The sequence below is a fragment of the Heterodontus francisci genome, chromosome X (assembly GCF_036365525.1).
Source record: "Heterodontus francisci isolate sHetFra1 chromosome X, sHetFra1.hap1, whole genome shotgun sequence".
NCBI lineage: Eukaryota > Metazoa > Chordata > Chondrichthyes > Heterodontiformes > Heterodontidae > Heterodontus > Heterodontus francisci.
In genome coordinates this window covers 12608127-12634170 of record NC_090421.1, presented here as the reverse complement: position 1 = coordinate 12634170, position 26044 = coordinate 12608127, and the positions used below count along the sequence as shown (strand labels likewise).

Genomic DNA, 26044 nt, shown 5'->3' with positions numbered 1-26044 from the left:
AGGAGATGCATAATTGCCCCTGACTGTTCCCTAGTTCTTATGACAAATATGGCCTGAAATGGTGGAATATTAAATTTTGACACAAGCGTTCTTCCACCATCAAAATAAAAAGATATTTTTTCCCAAATGCTGCAAATTAAGCAGTGTTGCATACGATTTGCCTGATCATATTTTGCAATATTCAGCTTTCAAAATGCACAATATAAAATCCGAAGAAGGGTTTAGTTTAGTTTAGAGATACAGCACTGAAACAGGCCCTTCGGCCCACCGAGTCTGTGCCGACCATCAACCACCCATTTATACTAATCCTACACTAATCCCATATTCCTACCACATCCCCACCTGTCCCTATATTTCCCTACCACCTACCTATACTAGGGGCAATTTATAATGGCCAATTTACCTACCAACCTGCAAGTCTTAGGCATGTGGGAGGAAACCGGAGCACCCAGAGGAAACCCACACAGACACAGGGAGAACTTGCAAACTCCACACAGGCAGTACCCGGAATCGAACCCGGGTCCCTGGAGCTGTGAGGCTGCGGTGCTAACCACTGCGCCACTGTGCCGCCCCTTTGCTGTCACTGACCCGAAATGTTAACTCTGCTTCTCTTTCCACAGATGCTGCCAGCCCTGCTGAGTGGTTCCAGCATTTCTTGTTTTTATTTTATATAAAATCTCTATTTCTTTTCACCTGAAATCCAAATTGGAAAACAGGCATGTTCTGGATGCTTTACAGGGTCCTGGCCAGCATGTGATGGTTACACTCACCACTGAGGGGCAGTAGCAGCAGCCCTTTGACAAGTACTGAGTCAATGTTATTTGAGAGGTGACCTGCCCTGAAGTTCTTCATCTGGTCACTAGAGGGTGGCAATGCTCCTTTGAAATGCAACTGGACATGGTGCAGTTAAATCTAAGGGCTGAATTTTCCCAGCTCACTGGCATCAGGCTGCGAGGCGAGAGGGCTGGTAATATGGCAGGGGAAGGCGATGGGAGGGGAGCCGAACATCTTCCCAATGCCAGCAGCAGCGAGCTCCGCAGCTTGGCTGCCCACTGGCGCTACTGAGGCTGCTGAACCGACCAGCCCTCTGATTGGCCAGCAGATCTGTGAAGCAGGCCGCCATCCTGAATTAGCCTGCTGGTCTCCCAGACACAAATTCCTGACTCCTGCTGGTGTCCCGACACACATCCCTGACCCCTGCTGGTGTCCCAGACACAAATCCCTGACTCCTGCTGGTGTCCCGACACAAATCCCTGACTCCTGCTGGTCTCCCAGACAAATCCCTGACCCCTGCTGGTGTCCCAGACACAAATCCCAGACCCCTGTTCATCTCCCAGACACAAATCCCTGACTCCTGCTGGTCTCCCAGACCCAAATCCCTGACTCCTGTTAGTCTCCCAGACACAAATCTGACTCCTGCTGGTCTCCCAGACACAAATCCCTGACTCCTGCAGGTCTCCCAGACACAACTCCCTGACTCCTGCTGGTGTCTCAGATACAAATCCCTGACTCCTGCAGGTCTCCCAGACACAACTCCCTGACTCCTGCTGGTGTCCCGACACAAATCCCTGACTCCTGCTGGTCTCCCAGACAAATCCCTGACCCCTGCTGGTGTCCCAGACACAAATCCCAGACCCCTGTTCATCTCCCAGACACAAATCCCTGACTCCTGCTGGTCTCCCAGACCCAAATCCCTGACTCCTGTTGGTCTCCCAGACACAAATCTGACTCCTGCTGGTCTCCCAGACACAAATCCCTGACTCCTGCAGGTCTCCCAGACACAACTCCCTGACTCCTGCTGGTGTCTCAGACACAAATCCCTGACTCCTGCTGGTATCTCAGACACAAATCCCTGCCTCCTGCTAGTCTCCCAGACACAAATCCCTGACTCCTGTTGGTGTCTCAGACACAAATCCCTGCCTCCTGCTGGTATCTCAGACACAAATCCCTGACTCCTGCTGGTCTCCCAGACACAAATCCCTGACTCCTGCTGGTCTCCCAGACACAAATCCCTGACTCCTGCTGGTCTCCCAGACACATATCCCTGACTCCTGCTGGTGTCCCAGACACAAATCCCTGACTCCTGCTGGTGTCCGGACACAAATCCCTGATTCCTGTTGGTCTCCCAGACAAATCCCTGACCCCTGCTGGTGTCCCAGACATAAATCCCTGCCTGCTGGTCTCCCAGACACAAATCCCAGACCCCTGTTCATCTCCCAGACACAAATCCCTGACTCCTGCTGGTCTCCCAGACACAAATCCCTGACTCCTGTTGGTCTCCCAGACACAAATCTGACTCCTGTTGGTCTCCCAGACATAAATCTGACGCCTGCTGGTCTCCCAGACACATATCCCTGACTCCTGCTGGTGTCTCAGACACAAATCCCTGCCTCCAGCTGGTATCTCAGACACAAATCCCTGCCTCCTGCTGGTATCTCAGACACAAATCCCTGACTCCTGCTGGTGTCCCAGACACAAATGCCTGACTCCTGCTGGTCTCCCAGACACAAATCCCTGACTCCTGCTGGTCTCCCAGACACAACTCCCTGACTCCTGCTGGTGTCTCAGACACAAATCCCTGACCCCTGCTGGTGTCTCAGACACAACTCCCTGACTCCTGCTGGTCTCCCAGACACAAATCCCTGACTCCTGCTGGTGGCCCAGACACAAATCCCTGACTCCTGCTGGTCTCCCAGACACAAATCCCTTACTCCTGCTGGTCTCCCAGACACAACTCCCTGACTCCTGCTGGTGTCTCAGACACAAATCCCTGATTCCTGCTGGTCTCCCAGACAAATCCCTGCCTCCTGCTGGTGTCCCAGACATAAATCCCTGCCTGCTGGTCTCCCAGACACAAATCCCAGACCCCTGTTCATCTCCCAGACACAAATCCCAGACCCCTGTTCATCTCCCAGACACAAATCCCTGACTCCTGTTGGTCTCCCAGACACAAATCTGACTCCTGTTGGTCTCCCAGACACAGATCTGACTCCTGCTGGTCTCCTAGACACAAATCCCTGACTCCTGCTGGTGTCTCAGACACAAATCCCTGTCTCCTGCTGGTATCTCAGACACAGATCCCTGCCTCCTGCTGGTATCTCAGACACAAATGCCTGACTCCTGCTGGTCTCCCAGACACAAATCCTGACTCCTGCTGGTCTCCCAGACACAACTCCCTGACTCCTGCTGGTGTCTCAGACACAAATCCCTGACTCCTGCTGGTATCTCAGACACAAATCCCTGCCTCCTGCTAGTCTCCCAGACACAAACCCCTGACTCCTGTTGGTGTCTCAGACACAAATCCCTGCCTCCTGCTGGTATCTCAGACAAAAATCCCTGCCTCCTGCTGGTATCTCAGACACAAATCCCTGACTCCTGCTGGTGTCCCAGACACAAATCCCTGTCTCCTGCTGGTCTCCCAAACACAAATCCCTGACTCCTGCTGGTCTCCCAGACACAACTCCCTGACTCCTGCTGGTGTCTCAGACACAAATCCCTGCCTCCTGCTGGTGTCCCAGACACAAATCTCTGACCCCTGCTGGTCTCCCAGACACAAATCCCTGACTCCTGCTGGTGTCCCAGACACAAATCCCTGACCCCTGTTCATCTCCCAGACAAATCCCTCACTCCTGCTGGTCTCCCAGGCACAAATCCCTGACGCCTGCTGGTCTCCCAGACACATATCCCTGACTCCTGCTGGTGTCCCAGACACAAATCCCTGACCCCTGCTGGTGTCCCAGACACAAATCCCTGATTCCTGCTGGTCTCCCAGACAAATCCCTGACCCCTGCTGGTGTCCCAGACATAAATCCCTGCCTGCTGGTCTCCCAGACACAAATCCCAGACCCCTGTTCATCTCCCAGACACAAATCCCTGACTCCTGCTGGTCTCCCAGACACAAATCCCTGACTCCTGTTGGTCTCCCAGACACAAATCTGACTCCTGTTGGTCTCCCAGACACAAATCTGATTCCTGCTGGTCTCCCAGACACAACTCCCTGACTCCTGCTGGTGTCTCTGACACAAATCCCTGACTCCTGCTGGTGTCCCAGACACAAATCTCTGACCCCTGCTGGTCTCCCAGACACAAATCCCTGACTCCTGCTGGTGTCCCAGACACAAATCCCTGACCCCTGTTCATCTCCCAGACAAATCCTTGACTCCTGCTAATCTCCCAGACACAAATCCCTGACTCCTGCTGGTCTCCCAGACACAAATCCCTGACTCCTGCTGGTGTCCCGACACAAATCCCTGACTCCTGCTGGTCTCCCAGACAAATCCCTGACCCCTGCTGGTGTCCCAGACATAGATCCCTGCCTGCTGGTCTAACAGACACAAATCCCAGACCCCTGTTCATCTCCCAGACACAAATCCCTGACTCCTGCTGGTATCTCAGACACAAATCCCTGACTCCTGCTGGTGTCTCAGACACAAATCCCTGCCTCCTGCTGGTATCTCAGACACAAATCCCTGCCTCCTGCTGGTATCTCAGTCACAAATCCCTGACTCCTGCTGGTCTCCCAGACACAAATCCCTGACGCCTGTTGGTCTCCCAGACACAAATCTCTGACTCCTGCTGGTCTCCCAGACACAAATCCCTGACTCCTGCTGGTCTCCCAGACACAACTCCCTGCCTCCTGCTGGTGTCCCAGACACAAATCTCTGACCCCTGCTGGTCTCCCAGACGCAAATCCCTGACTCCTGCTGGTGTCCCAGACACAAATCCCTGACCCCTGTTCATCTCCCAGACAAATCCCTGACTCCTGCTGGTCTCCCAGACACAAATCCCTGACTCCTGCTGGTCTCCCAGACACAAATCCCTGACGCCTGCTGGTCTCCCAGACACATATCCCTGACTCCTGCTGGTGTCCCAGACACAAATCCCTGACTCCTGCTGGTGTCCCGACACAAATCCCTGATTCCTGCTGGTCTCCCAGACAAATCCCTGACCCCTGCTGGTGTCCCAGACCTAAATCCCTGCCTGCTGGTCTCCCAGACACAAATCCCAGACCCCGGTTCATCTCCCAGACACAAATCCCTGACTCCTGCTGGTCTCCCAGACACAAATCCCTGACTCCTGTTGGTCTCCCAGACACAAATCTGACTCCTGTTGGTCTCCCAGACACAAATCTGATTCCTGCTGGTCTCCCAGACACAACTCCCTGACTCCTGCTGGTGTCTCAGACACAAATCCCTGACTCCTGCTGGTGTCCCAGACACAAATCTCTGACTCCTGCTGGTGTCCCAGACACAAATCCCTGACTCCTGCTGGTATCTCAGACACAAATCCCTGCCTCCTGCTAGTCTCCCAGACACAAACCCCTGACTCCTGTTGGTGTCTCAGACACAAATCCCTGCCTCCTGCTGGTATCTCAGACAAAAATCCCTGCCTCCTGCTGGTATCTCAGACACAAATCCCTGACTCCTGCTGGTGTCCCAGACACAAATCCCTGTCTCCTGCTGGTCTCCCAAACACAAATCCCTGACTCCTGCTGGTCTCCCAGACACAACTCCCTGACTCCTGCTGGTGTCTCAGACACAAATCCCTGCCTCCTGCTGGTGTCCCAGACACAAATCTCTGACCCCTGCTGGTCTCCCAGACACAAATCCCTGACTCCTGCTGGTGTCCCAGACACAAATCCCTGACCCCTGTTCATCTCCCAGACAAATCCCTCACTCCTGCTGGTCTCCCAGGCACAAATCCCTGACGCCTGCTGGTCTCCCAGACACATATCCCTGACTCCTGCTGGTGTCCCAGACACAAATCCCTGACCCCTGCTGGTGTCCCAGACACAAATCCCTGATTCCTGCTGGTCTCCCAGACAAATCCCTGACCCCTGCTGGTGTCCCAGACATAAATCCCTGCCTGCTGGTCTCCCAGACACAAATCCCAGACCCCTGTTCATCTCCCAGACACAAATCCCTGACTCCTGCTGGTCTCCCAGACACAAATCCCTGACTCCTGTTGGTCTCCCAGACACAAATCTGACTCCTGTTGGTCTCCCAGACACAAATCTGATTCCTGCTGGTCTCCCAGACACAACTCCCTGACTCCTGCTGGTGTCTCTGACACAAATCCCTGACTCCTGCTGGTGTCCCAGACACAAATCTCTGACCCCTGCTGGTCTCCCAGACACAAATCCCTGACTCCTGCTGGTGTCCCAGACACAAATCCCTGACCCCTGTTCATCTCCCAGACAAATCCTTGACTCCTGCTAATCTCCCAGACACAAATCCCTGACTCCTGCTGGTCTCCCAGACACAAATCCCTGACTCCTGCTGGTGTCCCGACACAAATCCCTGACTCCTGCTGGTCTCCCAGACAAATCCCTGACCCCTGCTGGTGTCCCAGACATAGATCCCTGCCTGCTGGTCTAACAGACACAAATCCCAGACCCCTGTTCATCTCCCAGACACAAATCCCTGACTCCTGCTGGTCTCCCAGACACAAATCCCTGACTCCTGTTGGTCTCCCAGACACAAATCTGACTCCTGTTGGTCTCCCAGACACAAATCTGATTCCTGCTGGTCTCCCAGACACAACTCCCTGACTCCTGCTGGTGTCTCTGACACAAATCCCTGACTCCTGCTGGTGTCCCAGACACAAATCTCTGACCCCTGCTGGTCTCCCAGACACAAATCCCTGACTCCTGCTGGTGTCCCAGACACAAATCCCTGACCCCTGTTCATCTCCCAGACAAATCCTTGACTCCTGCTAATCTCCCAGACACAAATCCCTGACTCCTGCTGGTCTCCCAGACACAAATCCCTGACTCCTGCTGGTGTCCCGACACAAATCCCTGACTCCTGCTGGTCTCCCAGACAAATCCCTGACCCCTGCTGGTGTCCCAGACATAGATCCCTGCCTGCTGGTCTAACAGACACAAATCCCAGACCCCTGTTCATCTCCCAGACACAAATCCCTGACTCCTGCTTGTCTCCCAGACACAAATCCCTGACTCCTGCTGGTGTCTCAGACACAAATCCCTGCCTCCTGCTGGTATCTCAGACACAAATCCCTGCCTCCTGCTGGTATCTCAGTCACAAAATCCCTGACTCCTGCTGGTCTCCCAGACACAAATCCCTGACGCCTGTTGGTCTCCCAGACACAAATCTCTGACTCCTGCTGGTCTCCCAGACACAAATCCCTGACTCCTGCTGGTCTCCCAGACACAACTCCCTGCCTCCTGCTGGTGTCCCAGACACAAATCTCTGACCCCTGCTGGTCTCCCAGACGCAAATCCCTGACTCCTGCTGGTGTCCCAGACACAAATCCCTGACCCCTGTTCATCTCCCAGACAAATCCCTGACTCCTGCTGGTCTCCCAGACACAAATCCCTGACTCCTGCTGGTCTCCCAGACACAAATCCCTGACGCCTGCTGGTCTCCCAGACACATATCCCTGACTCCTGCTGGTGTCCCAGACACAAATCCCTGACTCCTGCTGGTGTCCCGACACAAATCCCTGATTCCTGCTGGTCTCCCAGACAAATCCCTGACCCCTGCTGGTGTCCCAGACCTAAATCCCTGCCTGCTGGTCTCCCAGACACAAATCCCAGACCCCGGTTCATCTCCCAGACACAAATCCCTGACTCCTGCTGGTCTCCCAGACACAAATCCCTGACTCCTGTTGGTCTCCCAGACACAAATCTGACTCCTGTTGGTCTCCCAGACACAAATCTGATTCCTGCTGGTCTCCCAGACACAACTCCCTGACTCCTGCTGGTGTCTCAGACACAAATCCCTGACTCCTGCTGGTGTCCCAGACACAAATCTCTGACTCCTGCTGGTGTCCCAGACACAAATACCTGACCCCTGTTCATCTCCAAGACAAATCCCTGACTCCTGCTGGTCTCCCAGACACAAATCCCTGACTCCTGCTGGTCTCCCAGACACAAATCCCCGACTCCTGCTGGTGTCCCAGACACAAATCCCTGCCTCCTGCTGGTGTCCCCGACACAAATCCCTGACTCCTGCTGGTCTCCCAGAAAAATCCCTGACCCCTGCTGGTGTCCCAGACATAAATCCCTGCCTGCTGGTCTCCCAGACACAAATCCCAGACCCCTGTTCATCTCCCAGACACAAATCCCTGACTCCTGCTGTTCTCCCAGACTCAAATCCCTGACGCCTGCTGGTCTCCCAGACACATATCCCTGACTCCTGCTGGTGTCCCAGACACAAATCCCTGACTCCTGCTGGTGTCCCGACACAAATCCCTGATTCCTGCTGGTCTCCCAGACAAATCCCTGACCCCTGCTGGTGTCCCAGACCTAAATCCCAGCCTGCTGGTCTCCCAGACACAAATCCCAGACCCCGGTTTATCTCCCAGACACAAATCCCTGACTCCTGCTGGTCTCCCAGACACAAATCACTGACTCCTGCTGGTCTCCCAGACACAAATCCCTGCCTCCTGCTGGTATCTCAGACACAAATCCCTGCCTCCTGCTGGTATCTCAGACACAAATCCCTGACTCCTGATGGTGTCCCAGACACAAATCCCTGGCTCCTGCTGGTCTCCCAGACACAAATCCCTGACTCCTGCTGGTCTCCCAGACACAACTCCCTGACTCCTGCTGGTGTCTCAGACACAAATCCCTGACTCCTGCTGGTGTCTCAGACACAATTCCCTGCCTCCTGCTGGTGTCCCAGACACAAATCTCTGACCCCTGCTGGTCTCCCAGACACAAATCCCTGACTCCTGCTGGTCTCCCAGACACAACTCCCTGACTCCTGCTGGTGTCTCAGACACAAATCCCTGATTCTTGCTGGTCTCCCAGACAAATCCCTGACGCCTGCTGGTGTCCCAGACATAAATCCCTGCCTGCTGGTCTCCCAGACACAAATCCCAGACCCCTGTTCATCTCCCAGACACAAATCCCTGACTCCTGCTGGTCTCCCAGACACAAATCCCTGACTCCTGTTGCTCTCCCAGACACAGATCTGACTCCTGTTGGTCTCCCAGACACAAATCTGACTCCTGCTGGTCTCCCAGACACAAATCCCTGACTCCTGCTGGTGTCTCAGACACATATCCCTGCCTCCTGCTGGTATCAGACACAAATCCCTGCCTCCTGCTGGTATCTCAGACACAAATCCCTGACTCCTGCTGGTGTCCCAGACACAAATGCCTGACTCCTGCTGGTCTCCCAGACACAAATCCCTGACTCCTGCTGGTCTCCCAGACACAACTCCCTGACTCCTGCTGGTGTCTCAGACACAAATCCCTGACTCCTGCTGGTATCTCAGACACAAATCCCTGCCTCCTGCTAGTCTCCCAGACACAAATCCCTGACTCCTGTTGGTGTCTCAGACACAAATCCCTGCCTCCTGCTGGTATCTCAGACACAAATCCCTGCCTCCTGCTAGTATCTCAGACACAAATCCCTGACCCCTGCTGGTGTCCCAGACATAAATCCCTGCCTGCTGGTCTCCCAGACACAAATCCCAGAGCCCTGTTCATCTCCCAGACACAAATCCCTGACTCCTGCTGGTCTCCCAGACACAAATCCCTGACTCCTGTTGGTCTCCCAGACACAAATCTGACTCCTGTTGGTCTCCCAGACACAAATCTGATTCCTGCTGGTCTCCCAGACACAACTCCCTGACTCCTGCTGGTGTCTCAGACACAAATCCCTGACTCCTGCTGGTGTCCCAGACACAAATCCCTGACCCCTGTTCATCTCCCAGACAAATCCCTGACTCCTGCTGGTGTCCCAGACACAAATCCCTGACTCCTGCTGGTCTCCCAGACACAAATCCCTGACTCCTGCTGGTGTCCCAACACAAAGCCCTGACTCCTGCTGGTCTCCCAGACAAATCCCTGACCCCTGCTGGTGTCCCAGACATAAATCCCTGCCTGCTGGTCTCCCAGACACAAATCCCAGACCCCTGTTCATCTCCCAGACACAAATCCCTGACTCCTGCTGGTCTCCCAGACACAAATCCCTGACTCCTGCTGGTGTCTCAGACACAAATCCCTGCCTCCTGCTGGTATCTCAGACACAAATCCCTGCCTCCTGCTGGTATCTCAGTCACAAATCCCTGACTCCTGCTGGTCTCCCAGACACAAATCCCTGACTCCTGTTGGTCTCCCAGACACAAATCTCTGACTCCTGCTGGTGTCCTAGACACAAATCCCTGACTCCTGCTGGTGTCCCGACACAAATCCCTGATTCCTGCTGGTCTCCTAGACAAATCCCTGACCCCTGCTGGTGTCCCAGACCTAAATCCCTGCCTGCTGGTCTCCCAGACACAAATCCCAGACCCCGGTTCATCTCCCAGACACAAATCCCTGACTCCTGCTGGTCTCCCAGACACAAATCCCTGACTCCTGTTGGTCTCCCAGACACAAATCTGACTCCTGTTGGTCTCCCAGACACAAATCTGATTCCTGCTGGTCTCCCAGTCACAACTCCCTGACTCCTGCTGGTGTCTCAGACACAAATCCCTGACTCCTGCTGGTCTCCCAGACACAAATCCCTGACTCCTGCTGGTGTCCCAGACACAAATCCCTGACCCCTGTTCATCTCCCAGACAAATCCCTGACTCCTGCTGGTCTCCCAGACACAAATCCCTGACTCCTGCTGGTCTCCCAGACACAAATCCCTGACTCCTGCTGGTGTCCCAGACACAAATCCCTGCCTCCTGCTGGTGTCCCCGACACAAATCCCTGACTCCTGCTGGTCTCCCAGACAAATCCCTGACCCCTGCTGGTGTCCCAGACATAAATCCCTGCCTGCTGGTCTCCCAGACACACATCCCAGACCCCTGTTCATCTCCCAGACACAAATCCCTGACTCCTGCTGGTCTCCCAGACACAAATCCCTGACTCCTGTTGGTCTCCCAGACACAAATCCCTGACTCCTGTTGGTCTCCCAGACACAAATCTCTGACTCCTGCTGGTCTCCCAGACACAAATCCCTGACTCCTGCTGGTCTCCCAGACACAACTCCCTGACTCCTGCTGGTGTCTCAGACACAAATCCCTGACTCCTGCTGGTGTCCCAGACACAAATCTCTGACTCCTGCTGGTCTCCCAGACACACATCCCAGACCCCTGTTCATCTCCCAGACACAAATCCCTGACTCCTGCTGGTCTCCCAGACACAAATCCCTGACTCCTGTTGGTCTCCCAGACACAAATCCCTGACTCCTGCAGGTCTCCCAGACACAACTCCCTGACTCCTGCTGTTGTCTCAGACACAAATCCCTGCCTCCTGCTGGTATCTCAGACACAAATCCCTGCCTCCTGCTGGTATGTCAGTCACGAATCCCTGACTCCTGCTGGTCTCCCAGACACAAATCCCTGACTCCTGTTGGTCTCCCAGACACAAATCTCTGACTCCTGCTGGTCTCCCAGACACAAATCCCTGACTCCTGCTGGTCTCCCAGACACAACTCCCTGACTCCTGCTGGTCTCCCAGACACAACTCCCTGCCTCCTGCTGGTGTCCCAGACACAAATCTCTGACCCCTGCTGGTCTCCCAGTCACAAATCCCTGACCCCTGTTCATCTCCCAGACACAAATCCCTGACTCCTGCTGGTCTCCCAGACACAAATCCCTGACTCCTGCTGGTCTCCCAGACACAAAAACGTCCAGCAGATATATAACGCCTGCATGCTGGGATGTATTCTCCATGGGCTAAATTCACCAATTCATGGTCAAAGGGAGCATGGGGTTAAAGGTTGTGCTATAATACTAAAGCTCTGATTTTCCACAAACTGAACTCTTTAATCATGCCCCCCCCCCGCACAACTTGCAGCATGGGATTGGCGAACTTACCCATCTATGAAACAATATATATGTCAGAGTTGAACCAACTGTGTGCAGTGAGGGCCCCAGAGGAGGTCAGGTTTATATGTATCTGATGCTAATTGTGCTGCAGTAACTGGTTACCGTACCTCTGAGTGCGAAAGATCACAGTCATCATCGAAAACACTACCCCCACGGCAAGTCCAAGGTCTGCGTTGAGCGTGATTACAGCCAGCCACGTGACTACCCAGACCATCTGCAAAAGGACAGTGGGTGTTAAGGAGGATCAAACAGTTACAGGTCATGATGAAGACTGTGTGTGTCACGGGACCGAACAGAAAAGGAAGTTTCCAGTTCAACCCCTGGTCTCTGTTGAATTCGTTGAGATGGGGAGGCCAAAACCCAACCTGCTCCTGATTGCTTGCAAGCCAGTTATTAGACTTCTTATCGTGGGTCCGCCAAATAACAAAGTCATAAAACGGAGGCCAATTTGAGCAACTTACAAAGTCCATCTTGCTGACTCTCCAAAGCTCTGGAAGATCCTGAAACTGGAGGAACATCTGGCGCAGGCTGGTGACATTAATACAGGCCAGGACTGCCTGAGAAGACAAGTCATTTTATTAATATTACCTCTGATCTACATTGCTCACTCCATCTCCCACAAGAAAATGGCATTTACCATTTGAACGAAATGTCCAATGATGAAGACATATTGAGTTCTCAGCCCCTTCTCCGCTTGACTGACCTTATATCCACCCCCAACTTCTCTTTCAACTCCATGTATTTCCTCCAGGTCAAAGCTATTGCTCTGGAAATCTGTACGGCTCTCGGCCTTTTCATAGGCTATATTATTGCTTGCCCTTGCGCATCAGAAACTCTGCTGCCCGTGTCGATGATGACACTGACTAGCTGTGTCCAACCGCAGTGGGCTGCAAGGAGCAAGCACAGAGGCATTGCCTCTCCAGAGAGCAGCATTAAACCTGCTGTCTTTGAGGCATCAATGCACGAGAACACATTTTCCTCTGTTTACCGCCCCTTAGATGGGCAGTAGCTTGGAGGAGAATCCAGGCAGGTGAGCCCCCTGTTTCATCTGGGCAGTCACGCCTGCTTAACGGGCACTGGCAAACTGATGGTGAAGAGGGCAGAAGAAATCCCAGTTTAGGGAGTCCCCACCTCGGCCATGGGTCCTGAATTTTTACACTTTGGGGTCATGCTATGTAATTCTTCCCAAAATGCATTGCAGAAAGGACAACTAATGGAATTTCCTCCCTCTCCAGTGGTGACTAAAATACAGTATTTACAGGTGGAATTCTCCATAACAGCACAAACTAAGGCTGAGAAATCTTGACTGATTGTAGGCAAAACAGTAGATGCAAATAATCGCATTGCATTTTGGGACAATGCGGTAGAAGCCTTTTGACACTTTCTGTTAAATGTTCGATTTGGTAATCTCACTTACCTTGGGCAGGAAGTAAAACAGTGGACCAATCAAAAGTAGCACCACCAAGACGACAAGACAGGTAAAAAACCCAGCAAGCTGCAAAACAGAAATGGAAAAGTGAATGAGGTGCAACACATGATACCTTCCATCTACTTCACTAGGAACACGCTCACCTCTAAAGCTAGAAAGCTGTGGGTTCGCTTCCCAATCAAGAGTTCTTGAGCACCATGTCTATGTTGACACCCCTAGTAACAGAGTGCTGCATTGTCAGAGGTTCCATCTTTCAGATGAGCTGCTAATCCAAGGCCTTGTTTGCCCTCTCAGGTGAAAGTCAAAGATTGCAGGTCACTATTTAAAGGAAAGCAGGGAAATCTCCAAGTGTCCTCCCCAATGTTTTTCCCTCAAAAGTACTTCATTGGCCGTAAAATGCTTTGGAACATCCCAAGGTTGTGAAAGGTGCTATATAAATGCAAGGTTTTCTCTTTACCCTGATTTTATTTCCATCCAATGTTGTCCCTATTTCATTCTCCCACTCCACACCATGCCCAAGTTAATGCCCTTCATCTTTGGTAGAAAGCAGGATAGTCTAATCCATAAGTATCTCCACACATATTGTTGCTAGTCCTTGAATTTGAGCCTCTTGAGTAACTCTTGCATTGGTGTCCGGCGAGGCTGAGCTTTCTTCCCCTTACTGAATCTCTGTGCTTAGAAAGAGAGTGAAGAGGAATGGAATGCCTTTCTATTTCCCAGGCTGTCCCTCTCCAGCTGTGACTGTGCCCCTCATAGCATGTCCTAACTCCAACCTTGAATGACTGTGACAGTTCCACATCCAACACCCTTGTGACCTGTGTAAGTGAGATTTCCAAATTAGTGCTACACTCGGAGCAGTTTTATGCTGTGGGCCCACAATCTAATCGGAACTCGGCTGAGCGTGCACAAACGCATCTCAGGTAGGATCCTACCTCTCTCTCTTCCATTACGACACTCCTTAAAACCCTCTTTGACCAAGCTTTTGGCCATCTGCCTTGATATCTCGTTCTGTGGCTCGGTGTCAAATTTTTATTGATAATGCTCCCATGAAGCGCCTTTGCTTGGCCTATCTTTCAATCTGGGTTCCAATGGTGAAACAACAATTAACAATCAACCGTTTCATCTAATCACTTGTGATCTTAACTCAGGGCTGCAAATTTGGAGTCTACCACTCCAACATGGTGGACATCAGGTTATTCATTTGATTCATAATTCTTCTTGTGCCATTCATAATTCTCCCCAACCCCCATCTTCTTCTAGGACCCCTGGGCAATGCAACAGATCACCTGCCACTGTTAATGTCTCCATCCTGTGCGGAATTGCTTGCTACCCATTTGCCACCTTCCGGGATGCCACAGTGAGATTGCCAACTCGCCAAGAGTTATCAACTTTGAATCGTTTGATGACAGAGTGATGCAACACAGAAGGAGGCCGTTCGGTCCATTGTGTCTGTGCCAGCCCTTCATCCAGTTACTGATCCTTCTGCCACTGGAAATAGGTTCTCCTTATTTACTCTATCAAAACCATTCATGATTTTGAACACTTCTATCAATTCTCCTCTTAACCTTCTCTGCTCTAAGGAGAACAACCCCTTCTTCTCCAGTCTCTTCACATAACTGAAGTCTCTCATCCCTGGAACCATTCCAGTAAATCTCGTCTGCACCCCGTCCAAGGCCTTGACACCCTCCCTAATAATATACCTACCTGTGTGTAGCTGCCGGCACTCTCTAGGATATTGCTAGTAGCCAGTGAAGCTGAACTTGGGAAACAGGTAAAAAGGGAGGAGATGGTGTTGGAAATCCCATGAGCCAACAACTCCTAAGAAACAGTGAAAGAAATATGTTATTAGAGATGTATAGGATAGGAGGAAATAAAAAATCTGTCCTAATTGGCTGCTTTTCATTCAGACACCTCAATCAGATCACCACTTAATCTTCTATATTCAAGGGAATGCAAGCCCCGCGTTTGCAATCTGGCCTCATAATTTTACCTTTTTAACCCTTGTTTCATTCTGGTGAATCTGCACTGCACCCCGTCCAAGGCCAATATATCTTTCTTGAGGTGCAGTACCCAGAGCTGAACACAGTATCACAGATGGAGATGGTAGATGGAGTTAAGATACAGATCAGTCATGATCGAACTGAATGGCAGAATGGGCTCAAGGGGCTGAATGGCCTCCTGCTGTTCCTATAACAGAGGCGTGGAGGAGAAAATTGGATATGTATACAGCAATGATATTCTTGCTCTGTACAGTTATTCAGATCTGCATTAGGGATGAGTTACGGGATAGGGATAAAATACTAAATCTGCTGACAACATCCATCCAGGGGTTACATGGATCTGTGCAGTAAAAGCCAAGAGGAAGGATAATTAGTCGACAGCATTTTAACTATTTGGTTCCAATGGGAAGGTTCCAGATTCCAATGTGATCAGCATTTGACTTCCTCAATGGCTCAATTGGTGAAGACATTGCCTCCCATCCCCCCACCCCATAAATTTCAGCCAGACAGATTTATTCAATCCCTGCGGTTGAATTTTCAACACGGGGTTGGGAACCCGAAGCCCAGTTCATTTCCGGGTCCCGACCCTGTGCTATCTTCAAATGCAGATCACCTAATTGGGTTGGTGGTGAGCTCAGTGCCCAGTTAGTGGCGCCGAGAGCTGCCAAGAGGCGGGAGCCAACTGCTGAGTCCACCCCTCAAAGGCAGACGGCAGCCATGACTGGGCTTGCCGCTGCCTTGCAGAGTAGAAGAGGCAGGAAATCAGAGGGCCAGCAGCCTCACAACGCAGAGAAGTGGCCAAACTACCAATGAAAAGGTACTACACCCGCTCTGACACAATAACCCTTTTTGCCAAAACATTTTCTTCACCATGGGCAATTGACAATCCTGGCCCTGGTCTATGCTGAGTTAGCCAGGGTGGTAGTACCCTCACCACAATTGGCGTCAGTGTCCCTATAGGGCACCTAGGGAAAACACCAGCCAGGATTCTTACTTCTGATTACTGCCCAGTGACTGCTGCTGGAAAATGTACAAGTGGGCATCAAGCCAGGATGAAATCAGGGCTCCCTTTGTGATGCCCTATTGGGAAGATAGTCTGCCAACAGTCACAAACTCATCATCAAGAGTCAGTGCCTTCAGGAGAGGGGAAACTTGGAAGGGAAAAAATGAATTTTCTGTACTGTGGTTTATGACCTCCTCTGCACCATTTTATTTTGAGGTGTGAGAATGTGCCTTTACTCAGGGCCTGTCCTCTCACAGCGACTGAATGGGGCTTATGAAATGAAAATACCCCAATAACCTTTCAAGCGACAGTCTGCATTTTGATGTTACAGACCTGGTTGGGGTCAATCTTGTATCTGTGCTTGTCTGCGTAGATCATCGCCAATGATACAGATACAGCATAGCCAACAAAGGTAATTGCAATCGTGTCTCCAATTATGCTAGGGATGCTTCCCAAGGCTGGCAACTGAGGGTTTGGGAATCTGGGAAGAAAATACAGAAAGTGGGTTATTTCATTGTGTTTTGAGATAGAGCAAGACAAATGACAACTAATAGAGAAGATGGAAAGACGCCAGTTTAACTTTTTGTTGGTGTCCCCTTTAAGTTCAGATGCTGGTGTTGGAAGCTGGATGGAACTCATTGGTATTGGTTGTAAAGAGATTTGCTTTCACCCTCCCTGCTCAGACTCAAAGACTTTCTATCCATCCCTTCCAGCTAGCTCTTCCATTCAAAAGGCAATGGGGTGAGTGAAATTGGTCTTCACCATCTGGGTGTAACGGAAGATGGCGAATCAGCCACCTGTTCTACGCCACAAGGGACCTTATTGGAAAAGGAAGTCAAGTATGGCGTAAAACAAGCTGCCAATTCATCGTCGCCCATTTCGTGCTGCTGTCCAAGACCAACTTCATCCCCCCGCCGCCCCCACCCCCAACATGTCACTTCTCTTGTCCAAATTAACAACTTGGTGCTGTGGTGATGAGTCAAACGAAGAAACTTCATGGGTGCCAAGAAGTCTTTGCCCGTGTCTCCAATTTCTGACATCAGCTGCTTCGCTTAGTTGGATAGAAACTATTACCATTTTATAAACCGAGAACCCAACTCCATCCAAAGCCATCCTGACAAGAACCTGGCACCTAAATCTTTCCTCCTCAGTCCCTCCCAGGTTGCCTTCCCTTCAATTCATGTATTCCCTTTGAGAGATGGGCCCATGCTTTATCTCCCTGAAGACCTTGAGTGACTGACCTACAAGTGCCATGGATTTGAGCAATATCTAAAAGGACGCCTCCTCCGGGTATTTTTTTTTTGCACCCTCCCCCAGACAATCATGACTGACAAAGGCCGTCAAGGTCGGGTATTGAACTTGGATATCTCAGTCGGAGTCTCCTGCTCTGCTATTGCAGTTACCGCAACCACCCATCAAATGGGTGAATGCTGTGGTCATGTTAGTATTTTGATAAACTTGGTAAAGCAGCATGCAGAGGCAAGGCAACTATTTCAGTCCTTCTCCTACACAGTTCAGTCAAAATATACTTCCCAATCAGTCCTCTAACCTCGGAGTCAGTTTGGTGGAGAACTATTGTGGGTGAGAAACCTTCCAGGAGGGCGATTTCAGAGATCTATGGAGGGGGTAATCTTGGGGTAACGGCATTAGGGTTTGACACGTCATAGAGCTGGCATAGTGCTAGTCTGAGTTTAAAAAGAGCTTAGGACATCTGTTGCACCCTTTTAAAGACCTTTTAAACTTGCCTTGGAGTTAATTCAAAGGTATAGACAATGTTGGGTTATTGTCCAAGAAGTTGAAGCATTTAGGCCTCAAAATGTCGCAGGCTGTTGATTCTGACATAAGGGCTGGGATCCTAAAGGAGGCTGGAAATTACGGTCGATGGTGCTAAGTCGAGGGTTTTCTGCCCAACTGCCCTCTTCCCTGGCAAGATGTTGCAATGATGCTCATCAGCACCCCCAAAATAGGCCTCAAACATTTTTAGCCTTTTGAGCTTCGGGTCATGCCCCAGACCTGGATTCTCAGGTGAATTCCATACACGCCAACATCCTGCTAGGCCAGTGTTGGGGGGTTGGGGTGCAGAGATGGGGATGGCAAGGGAACCCCTGCTCTGGGATAGCCCTCCCTGGTTATGCCGCTTCCGACATCATTGATCGTGTTTTGGGGGTAGGCATAGGCTGTACTCCCAACAAGGCCCAGCGGAAACTCCCAGGGAAGGCTGAGGCCCAGCGTATGGAGATCCTGCATTAAATCACAGCTCTTCCACCACTGAAGGGCCACAGATTGTTGGTCTTCTTAAATTTAAACCAGTAAAAGAGGAGCTCTACTAATGTGCTTCCCACCACCCACCTACCCCCATCCCCACCCCACCCCAACTACCCTGCTGTCAGCATCTTCTCAGGAATTAGAAAAGTAGGAGTTCCAGGCAGCCCATATACATGGGGTTATACCTGACTGGAGGCCGAAGTCTCAGGCCTGGAGCTACATTCTAAATGATAAGAATGAACTTATGTGCGATTTCCCGAAGACCCAACTAGAAATTTTGTAAGCTGGCAGGCCGACTCAGCTTGATGACCAGGAACCTTCGAATATACGTCACTTGCAAACTGGAGTGTTTTTTTTTCCCTGAAGGCAAAGGGACCCGCTGGGCAGGAGTCACGAAACCCAATTCACAATTATCCACGCAAGCCACTTGTGGTAACTGTCACACACCGTTCCTTACTGTGCTTTGAATCTTCTTGAGAAAGATGAGCTCACCCTGCGGGGATATGTCCCACTATCTGGACATTACAGCACTCATCAAGGGATGTTGCAAAGGTGACTGCAGTGGCCACTATAACCTGTTAAAAAAGCAAAGTGGACAGTTAGGTCCAATACTTTTACTCATTTCAGATGATCAGAACTTCATACATTTAACAGTGCAATAGAAACACAGAAACATAGAAAAATAGGAGCAGGAGTAGGCCATTCGGCCCTGCTCCGCCATTCAAGGTCACAGAGAATAACCAACCAGAAGGTCATGGATCAAAGGCAAACAATATGTTAATGGTGTGTTGAAAGACAAAGCATATCAAACACCAGGAGGGAAATAGAAAGCAATGAAGGTGAACATCCTTGCTCCTGTACTCAAATTCTCTTGCAATGAAGGCCAATATACCACTCGCCTTCCTAACTGCTTGCTGCACCTGAATGCTTGCTTTCAGCGACTGGTGTACAAGGGCACCCAGGTCTCATTGCACCTCCCCCTTTCCCAATCTATCACCATTTAGATAATAATCTGCCTTTCTGTTTTTACAACCAAAGTGGATAACCTCACATTTATTCACATTATACTGCATCTGCCATGCATTTGCCCACTCACCCAACTTGTCTAAATCACATTGGAGCCTCTTTGCATCCTCCTCACAGCTCACTTCCCCCCGTCGCCCAACACCCCTCCACACCAACCCCCCCCCCCCCCCCCACCACCGCTTTGTGTCGTCTGCAAACTTGGAAATATTACATTTAGTTCCCTCACCCAAGTCATTAATATATATTGTGAATAGCTGGAGCCCAAGCACTGATCCCTGCGGTACCCCACTAATCACTGCCTGCCACCCAAAAAAAGACCCATTTATTCCTACTCTCTGTTTTTACTGTCTGTCAACCAATTCTCAATCCTTGCCAGTATATTACCCCCAAAACCCATGTGCTTTAATTTTGCACACTCACCTCTTACATGGGACCTTATCAAAAGCCTTCTGAAAATCCAAATACACCACATCCACTGGTTCTTCCTTATCTATTCTACTAGTTACATCCCCAAAAAACTCCAGTAGATTTGTTAAGCATGATTTCCCTTTCGTAAACCCATTTGGTTCCCTAACATTTCTGGGAAGTTATTTGTGTTCTCCTTTGTGAACCTAAATTAGAAGCCAGTGGCTCAATTGGTAGCTCTCTCACATCTGAGTTAGAAAGTTGCAGGTTCAAGTCCCACTCCAGAGATTTAAGCACAACAATCAAAGCTGATGTTCCACTGCAATACTGAGGGAGTGCTACACTATTAGAAGTGCTGTCTTTCGGATGAGACATTAAGCCAAGGCTGTGTCAGTGCCCTCTGGTGGATGCAAATAATCCCATGATGCTATTTGGAAGAAGAGCAGGGGAGTTCTCCCCGGTATCTTGTCCAATATTTATCCCTCAACCTCTAAGAGTAAAACAGATTATCTGGTCCTTCTCACATTGTTATTTGTGGGAGCTTGCTGTGCGCAAATTGGTTGCCACGTTTCCAACGTACTGTAAAGCATTTGGGACACCCTGTGGTTATGAAAGGCAATATAAAGTTAAGTCTTTCGAACACTTTGAGGTGGCTCTGTGCGTGTGAAGCACTCTATAAGAACTGTTACTGTCACCTTCTCTGAGGTGACCCCACCCAAACCCCTATAGCTTAAGTACCAGCTTGCCGAGACAGGAATTCGTAAAGCTACCTGTTTAAATTGGATTGAAGGCCAAATCCCACAGGTGGGAGGACAACACTTGAATAGGGCACTGTGTGCTATTGCGGGGAAAGGGCTTAGAGGGTTAAATTATGAGGATGGGCCGCAAAGACTAGGTTTGTATTCCCTTGAGTATAAAAGGCTGAGGATGGTCTGGTAGGGGTGTTTGAAATGTTAAAGGGATTCGATAGGGTAGATAGAGAGAAACTATTTCCTCTGGTGGGGGGAGTCCAGAGCAAGGGGAATAACCTTAAAATTCGAGCCAGGCCATTCAGGGGTGATGTCGGGAAGAACTTCTTCACACAAAGGGTAGTGGAAATCTGGAACTCTCTTCCCCAAAAATGTGTTGAGGCTGGGGCTCAATTGAAAATTTCAAACCTGAGATTGGTAGATTTATGTCAGGTGAGGGTGTTAAGGGTTACAGAATGAAGGCGGGTAGAGGGAGTTAAGATGCAGATCAGCCATGATTTCATTGAATACTAGAACATGCTCGAGGGGCTGAATGGCCTCCTCCTGTTCCTCTGTAATTTCCAACATGCGTGCATTACACTCATGCTAGAATGCCCCTACAAAGAGGACCAGTGATATTGGAGCATTGTGCTGTACATTTCCAGTCTGAAGCTACGGAATCTCACGCGAGTTGAGCCCTGCATCATTTTCTATCTGTGCCATCAAAGGCCAAGTACTGAGCAGTGACCCGCTGTTGCGCCCTCACCATGATGATCTCGATAGGGATGGGGGTGCGGCATTTCTGTCTGAAGCGACTGCTGATTTCTTTGGTCGGAATGAGCACGCTGAGGCAAATCAGAGAAATAATCAGCTCGACAATATTTGTCGTAGAGAGAGCTCCAAGTATTGATGCCAGTGTCTGAGGAGAAAAGAAATTTATTTCGGTCAGTTGGAATGCTTCCTTCGTTCTTTTGGTTTTACCTGATACAAATTTTTTTTTTAAGACTGCACCCTCTGTCTTTTTATTGTCTCTCAGTGTGCACCATTCCGTGACCAAGAGGCAATACACGGGTGACTAGTCCCAGGTAACTGCCCCCCAGACCAATGGCGCTCATAATATGGACCATGAGCCATTTGCAGCCTCAGGGAAGTTTTCACCCCTCGTCACTCCCCTCAAACACCAGGAGAGCCTCTCGGGAACATCTGCACCCTAAGCTGTGATTTGTCATCCAGTGTGGTCAAAGGAAATCATGGGTTCAGGGTGCACACTTTCCTGATCGGTAGAACATCTCTCCTATTGTTCCATGCGCCCCTCTGGCTCCATTTAACACTAGAAACACAAGAAATAGGAGCAGGAATGGACCCTGTGGCCCATCGAGCCTGCTCCACCATTAATACGATCATGGCTGATCTAGGATTCAACTCCACTTTCCTGCCCGCTCCGCCAAGAGGTTCTGCATAGTCAGTGTGAGGAACTAGGCGCCAAATTAAGAAGCAGAACCTCAAAGATAATAATCTCTGGATTATTACCTGAGCCACGTGCAAATTGGCATAGGGCAAATAAGATTAGAAAAATTAATGCGTGGCTCAAAGACTGGTGTGGTAAAAGTGGATTCCGGTTCGTGGGGCACTGGCATCAGTACTGGGGAAAGTGGTGGCTGTACCGTTGGGAGCTGCATAACTAGGGAAGTAGAGAGGGTTTTAAACTGAATAGTGGGGGCAAGGGATCAAATTTGGGAAGATATGGTAAATCAAGGAGTAGAGACAAGGTAAGAGAGAAAGGTATTAATATGGGAAATGATAAACAGGGACAGAGGAAGGGACAGAGTGCACAAACCTAAGACTAAATCAACAGATAAGGCTAGAGATTGCAAAAGTAATAAAAGTTCACAACTAAAGGCTTTGTATCTGAATGTACATAGCATTCGAAACAAAACAGATGAACTGAGAGTGCAAATAGAAATGAATACATATGATCTGATAGCCATTACAGAGACATGGCTGCAGGATGACATAGATTGTGACCTGAATATTGAAGGGTACATGAGATTTAGGAAGGACATGAAGCTAGGAAAAGGTGGAGGGATTAATTAATGACTTCATAGTTAATGTTAATTAATGATGGTATTAGCGCATTGGAGAGGGATGACCTAAGTTCAGGAGACCAGGATGTAGAAGCAGTTTGGGTAGAGATGAGAAATCATAAAGACAAGAAGTCACTTATGGGAATGGTGTACAGGCCACCTAACATTAACTACACTGTAGGACGGGGTATAAAGGAAAAAATAATGGCAGCTTGTCAGAAAGGTACAGCGATAATTATGGGGGATTTTAACCAACAAAGAGACTAGAAAAATCAAATGAGCAGAGGTAGCCTAGATAACGAGTACGTAGAATGTTTTCAGGATAATTTCTTGGAACAATACATTCTGGAGCCAACCAGAGAGCAGGTTATACTAGACCTGGCATTGTGCAACGAGATAGGATTAATTAATGACTTCATAGTTAAGGCGCCCCTAGGTAGCAGTGATCATAATATGATTGAATTTTACATTCAGTTTGAGGGAAAGAAGAGTCGGTCCAAGACTAGTATTTTAAACTTAAATAAGGGCGATTATGAGGGCATGAAAGCAGAGCTAGCAAAAGTGAACTGGCAAATCAGGTTAAAGGATAGGTCAATAGAGATGCAGCGGCAGACATTTAAGGGGATATTTCAGAATACACAGAATAGATACATTTCAACGAGAAAGAAAAATTCCAAGGGTGGGACCCGTCATCCGTGGTTAACTAAAACAGTTAAAGATAGTATCAAACTTAAAGAAAAAGCCTATAATTGCGCAAAGATGGGAGGCAGGTCAGAAGATTGGACAGAATATAAAAAACAGCAAATTATGACAAAAAGATTAATAAGGAAGGTAAAATTAGAGTACGAGAGAAAGCTAGCTAGAAATATAAAGACAGATAGTAAGAGTTTCTATAGATATTTAAAAAAGAAAAGAGTTAACAAAGTGAGCATTGGTCCTATAAAAAGTGAGTCTGGGGAATTAATAATGGATAATAAGGAGATGGCAGATGAATTGAACAGTTATTTTGCATCGGTCTTCACTATTGAGGGTACACGTAACATCCCAGTATTAGCTGTAAGTCAGGAAATGGAAGGGAGGGAAGAACTCAAGAAAATTACAATCACCAGGGAAGTGTTACTGAACAAATTGTTGGAGCTGCGGCTGACAAGTCCCCGGGTCCTGATGGATTTCATCCGAGGGTCTTCAAAGAAGTGGCTAGTGAGATAGTTGATGCGTTAGTTTTAATTTTCCAAAATTCCCTAGATTTGGGGAAGGTTCAGTTAGATTGGAAAATAGCGAATGTAACTCCTTTATTCAAAAAGGGAGGGAGACAGAAAGCAGAAAACTACAGGCCAGTTAGCTTAACATCTGTCTTAGGGAAAATGTTAGAAGCTATTATTAAAGACGTTATAGCAGGGCATTTGGAAAAATTCAAGGTAATCAGGCAGAGTCAACATGGTTTTGTGAAAGGGAAGTCATGTTTAACCAATTTATTGGAGTTCTTTGAGGGAGTTACATGTGCTGTGGATGAAGGGGATGTATTGTACTTAGATTTCCAGAAGGGATTTGATAAGGTGCCACAAAGGTTATTGCAGAAAATAAAAGCTCATGGTGTAGGGGGTAACATATTGGCATGGATAGAAGATTGGCTAGCTAACAGGAAACAGAGAGTAGGCATAAATGGGTCATTTTCTGGTTGGCAAGATGTAACGAGTGGTTTACCTCCTGTTTAATTCCACGCTTGGCACTGCCAAATGTACTCACAAAGAGAAGTGAATGAAATTCAAGGTGCCAAACCACTGTGTCTTAATCTGTACTGTGGAACTGGAGTGTAATATGAGTGTACAAAAAGTGCTCAGTCCTCCCAGAGAAAATAACTATTTGGAAACATAAACCATTAAATTGCTTGGAAGGGATCGCCAAAAGGCATTGTGCCTCATCAGGTTGGAGATTATAATCATATTTCTGAGACGTGCTCTATCGCCCTGATTTGGCAAGACCAGCAAAATTGGCACAGTGCCCATGTCAGAAGTATGCTGGCACTGTCAAATTTTGGAATGTTCATCCCTCCTTCTCATTATAATAGGGTTCCTTTGCAAGAACAACAGGCATAAGGAGAATGGGGGAGAAAATTTGTCCTGGCAACAGCTCTTAAAGGGTTGCTGCTCACAATTAAAGGGAGCAGAGTTTAACCTGAGCCAAAACTGTTGTTTGCTCATGTAATAGACTAATAACTGGGATGGGCGGGTTGTCTTATGAGGAAAGGTTGGACAGGCTATGCTTGTATCTGCTGGAGTTTAGAAGAGTAAGAGGCGACTTGATTGAAACATATAAGACTCTGAGGGGTCTTGACAGGGTGAACGTGAAAAGGATGTTTCCTCTTGTGGGAGAATCTAGAACTAGGGGTCACTGTTTAAAAATAAGGGGTTGCACATTTAAGACAGAGATGAGGAGAAATTTTTTCTCTGAGGGTCGTGAGTCTTTGGAACTCTCTTCCTCAAAAGGCAGTGGAAGCAGAGTCTTTGAATATTTTTAAGGCAGAGGTAGATAGATTCTTGATAAGCCAGGGGGTGAAAGGTTATCGGGGGTAGACAGAAATGTGGAGTCGAGGTTACAATCAGATCAGCCATGATCTTATTGAATGGCGGAGCAGGCTTGAGGGACCGAGTGGCCTACTCCTGCTCCTAATTCATATATTTGTACATAATGCTTACTGGCTCCTGCACAATCATGCAACATGTATGTACAGATTCACAAATCATTCAAAGCAGATTAACAAAGCCATAATTAAGTTGGCAAAGCACTGGGGTTGATTTTTGGAGGAATAAAATTCAAAAGCAGAGAGATTGGGCAGGATTTTATCCTGCCCTTGGATACGGCAATGGAAGCGGGGGGTGGTGGGTGCAAACAAAATGGCAACGGGTGCCATTCCCGACATTGTCCTGGCTCCCAGCCATTTTGTCGGGGGCAGGGAAAGCCAAGGATGGCCTTCCTGCCCCAGGCCAATTGAGGCCCTTAAGTGGCCAATTAATGACAATCATGTTTGACAAATTTATTAGAGCTCTTTAAGGATGTAACAAGCAGGGTGGCTAAAGAGGAACCAGTAGATGTAGTGTATTTGGATTTCCACAAAGCATTCGATAAGGTGCCACATAAAAGGTTACTACACAAGGTAAGAGCTCATGGTATTGGGGGTACTATATTAGCATGGATAGAGGGTTGGTTAATTGACAGGAAACAGAGAGTAGGGATAAATGGGGCATTTTCAGGTTGGCAAATTGTAACTAGTGGAGTGCCACAGGGTTCAGTGCTGAGGCCTCAACTATTTAC

General features: G+C 49.1%; 1 protein-coding gene across 7 annotated transcripts in view; it reads right to left on the bottom strand.

The window, feature by feature from the left end:
* slc26a10 (solute carrier family 26 member 10) overlaps positions 1-26044 on the bottom strand; it is a 249493-nt gene that overhangs the window by 190453 nt on the left and 32996 nt on the right. For 6 of the 7 annotated variants that reach the window (XM_068024699.1, XM_068024694.1, XM_068024693.1 and 3 more), the window contains 7 exons: positions 21415-21567; positions 18982-19064; positions 16558-16705; positions 14926-15039; positions 13210-13287; positions 12254-12349; positions 11900-12006 (listed from right to left, as the gene is read on the bottom strand). In XM_068024699.1, the coding sequence (XP_067880800.1) occupies positions 11900-12006; positions 12254-12349; positions 13210-13287; positions 14926-15039; positions 16558-16705; positions 18982-19064; positions 21415-21567 (779 nt within the window). The remainder of the gene's footprint in view (positions 1-11899; positions 12007-12253; positions 12350-13209; positions 13288-14925; positions 15040-16557; positions 16706-18981; positions 19065-21414; positions 21568-26044) is intronic. The other variant, XM_068024698.1, reaches the window with a different exon arrangement.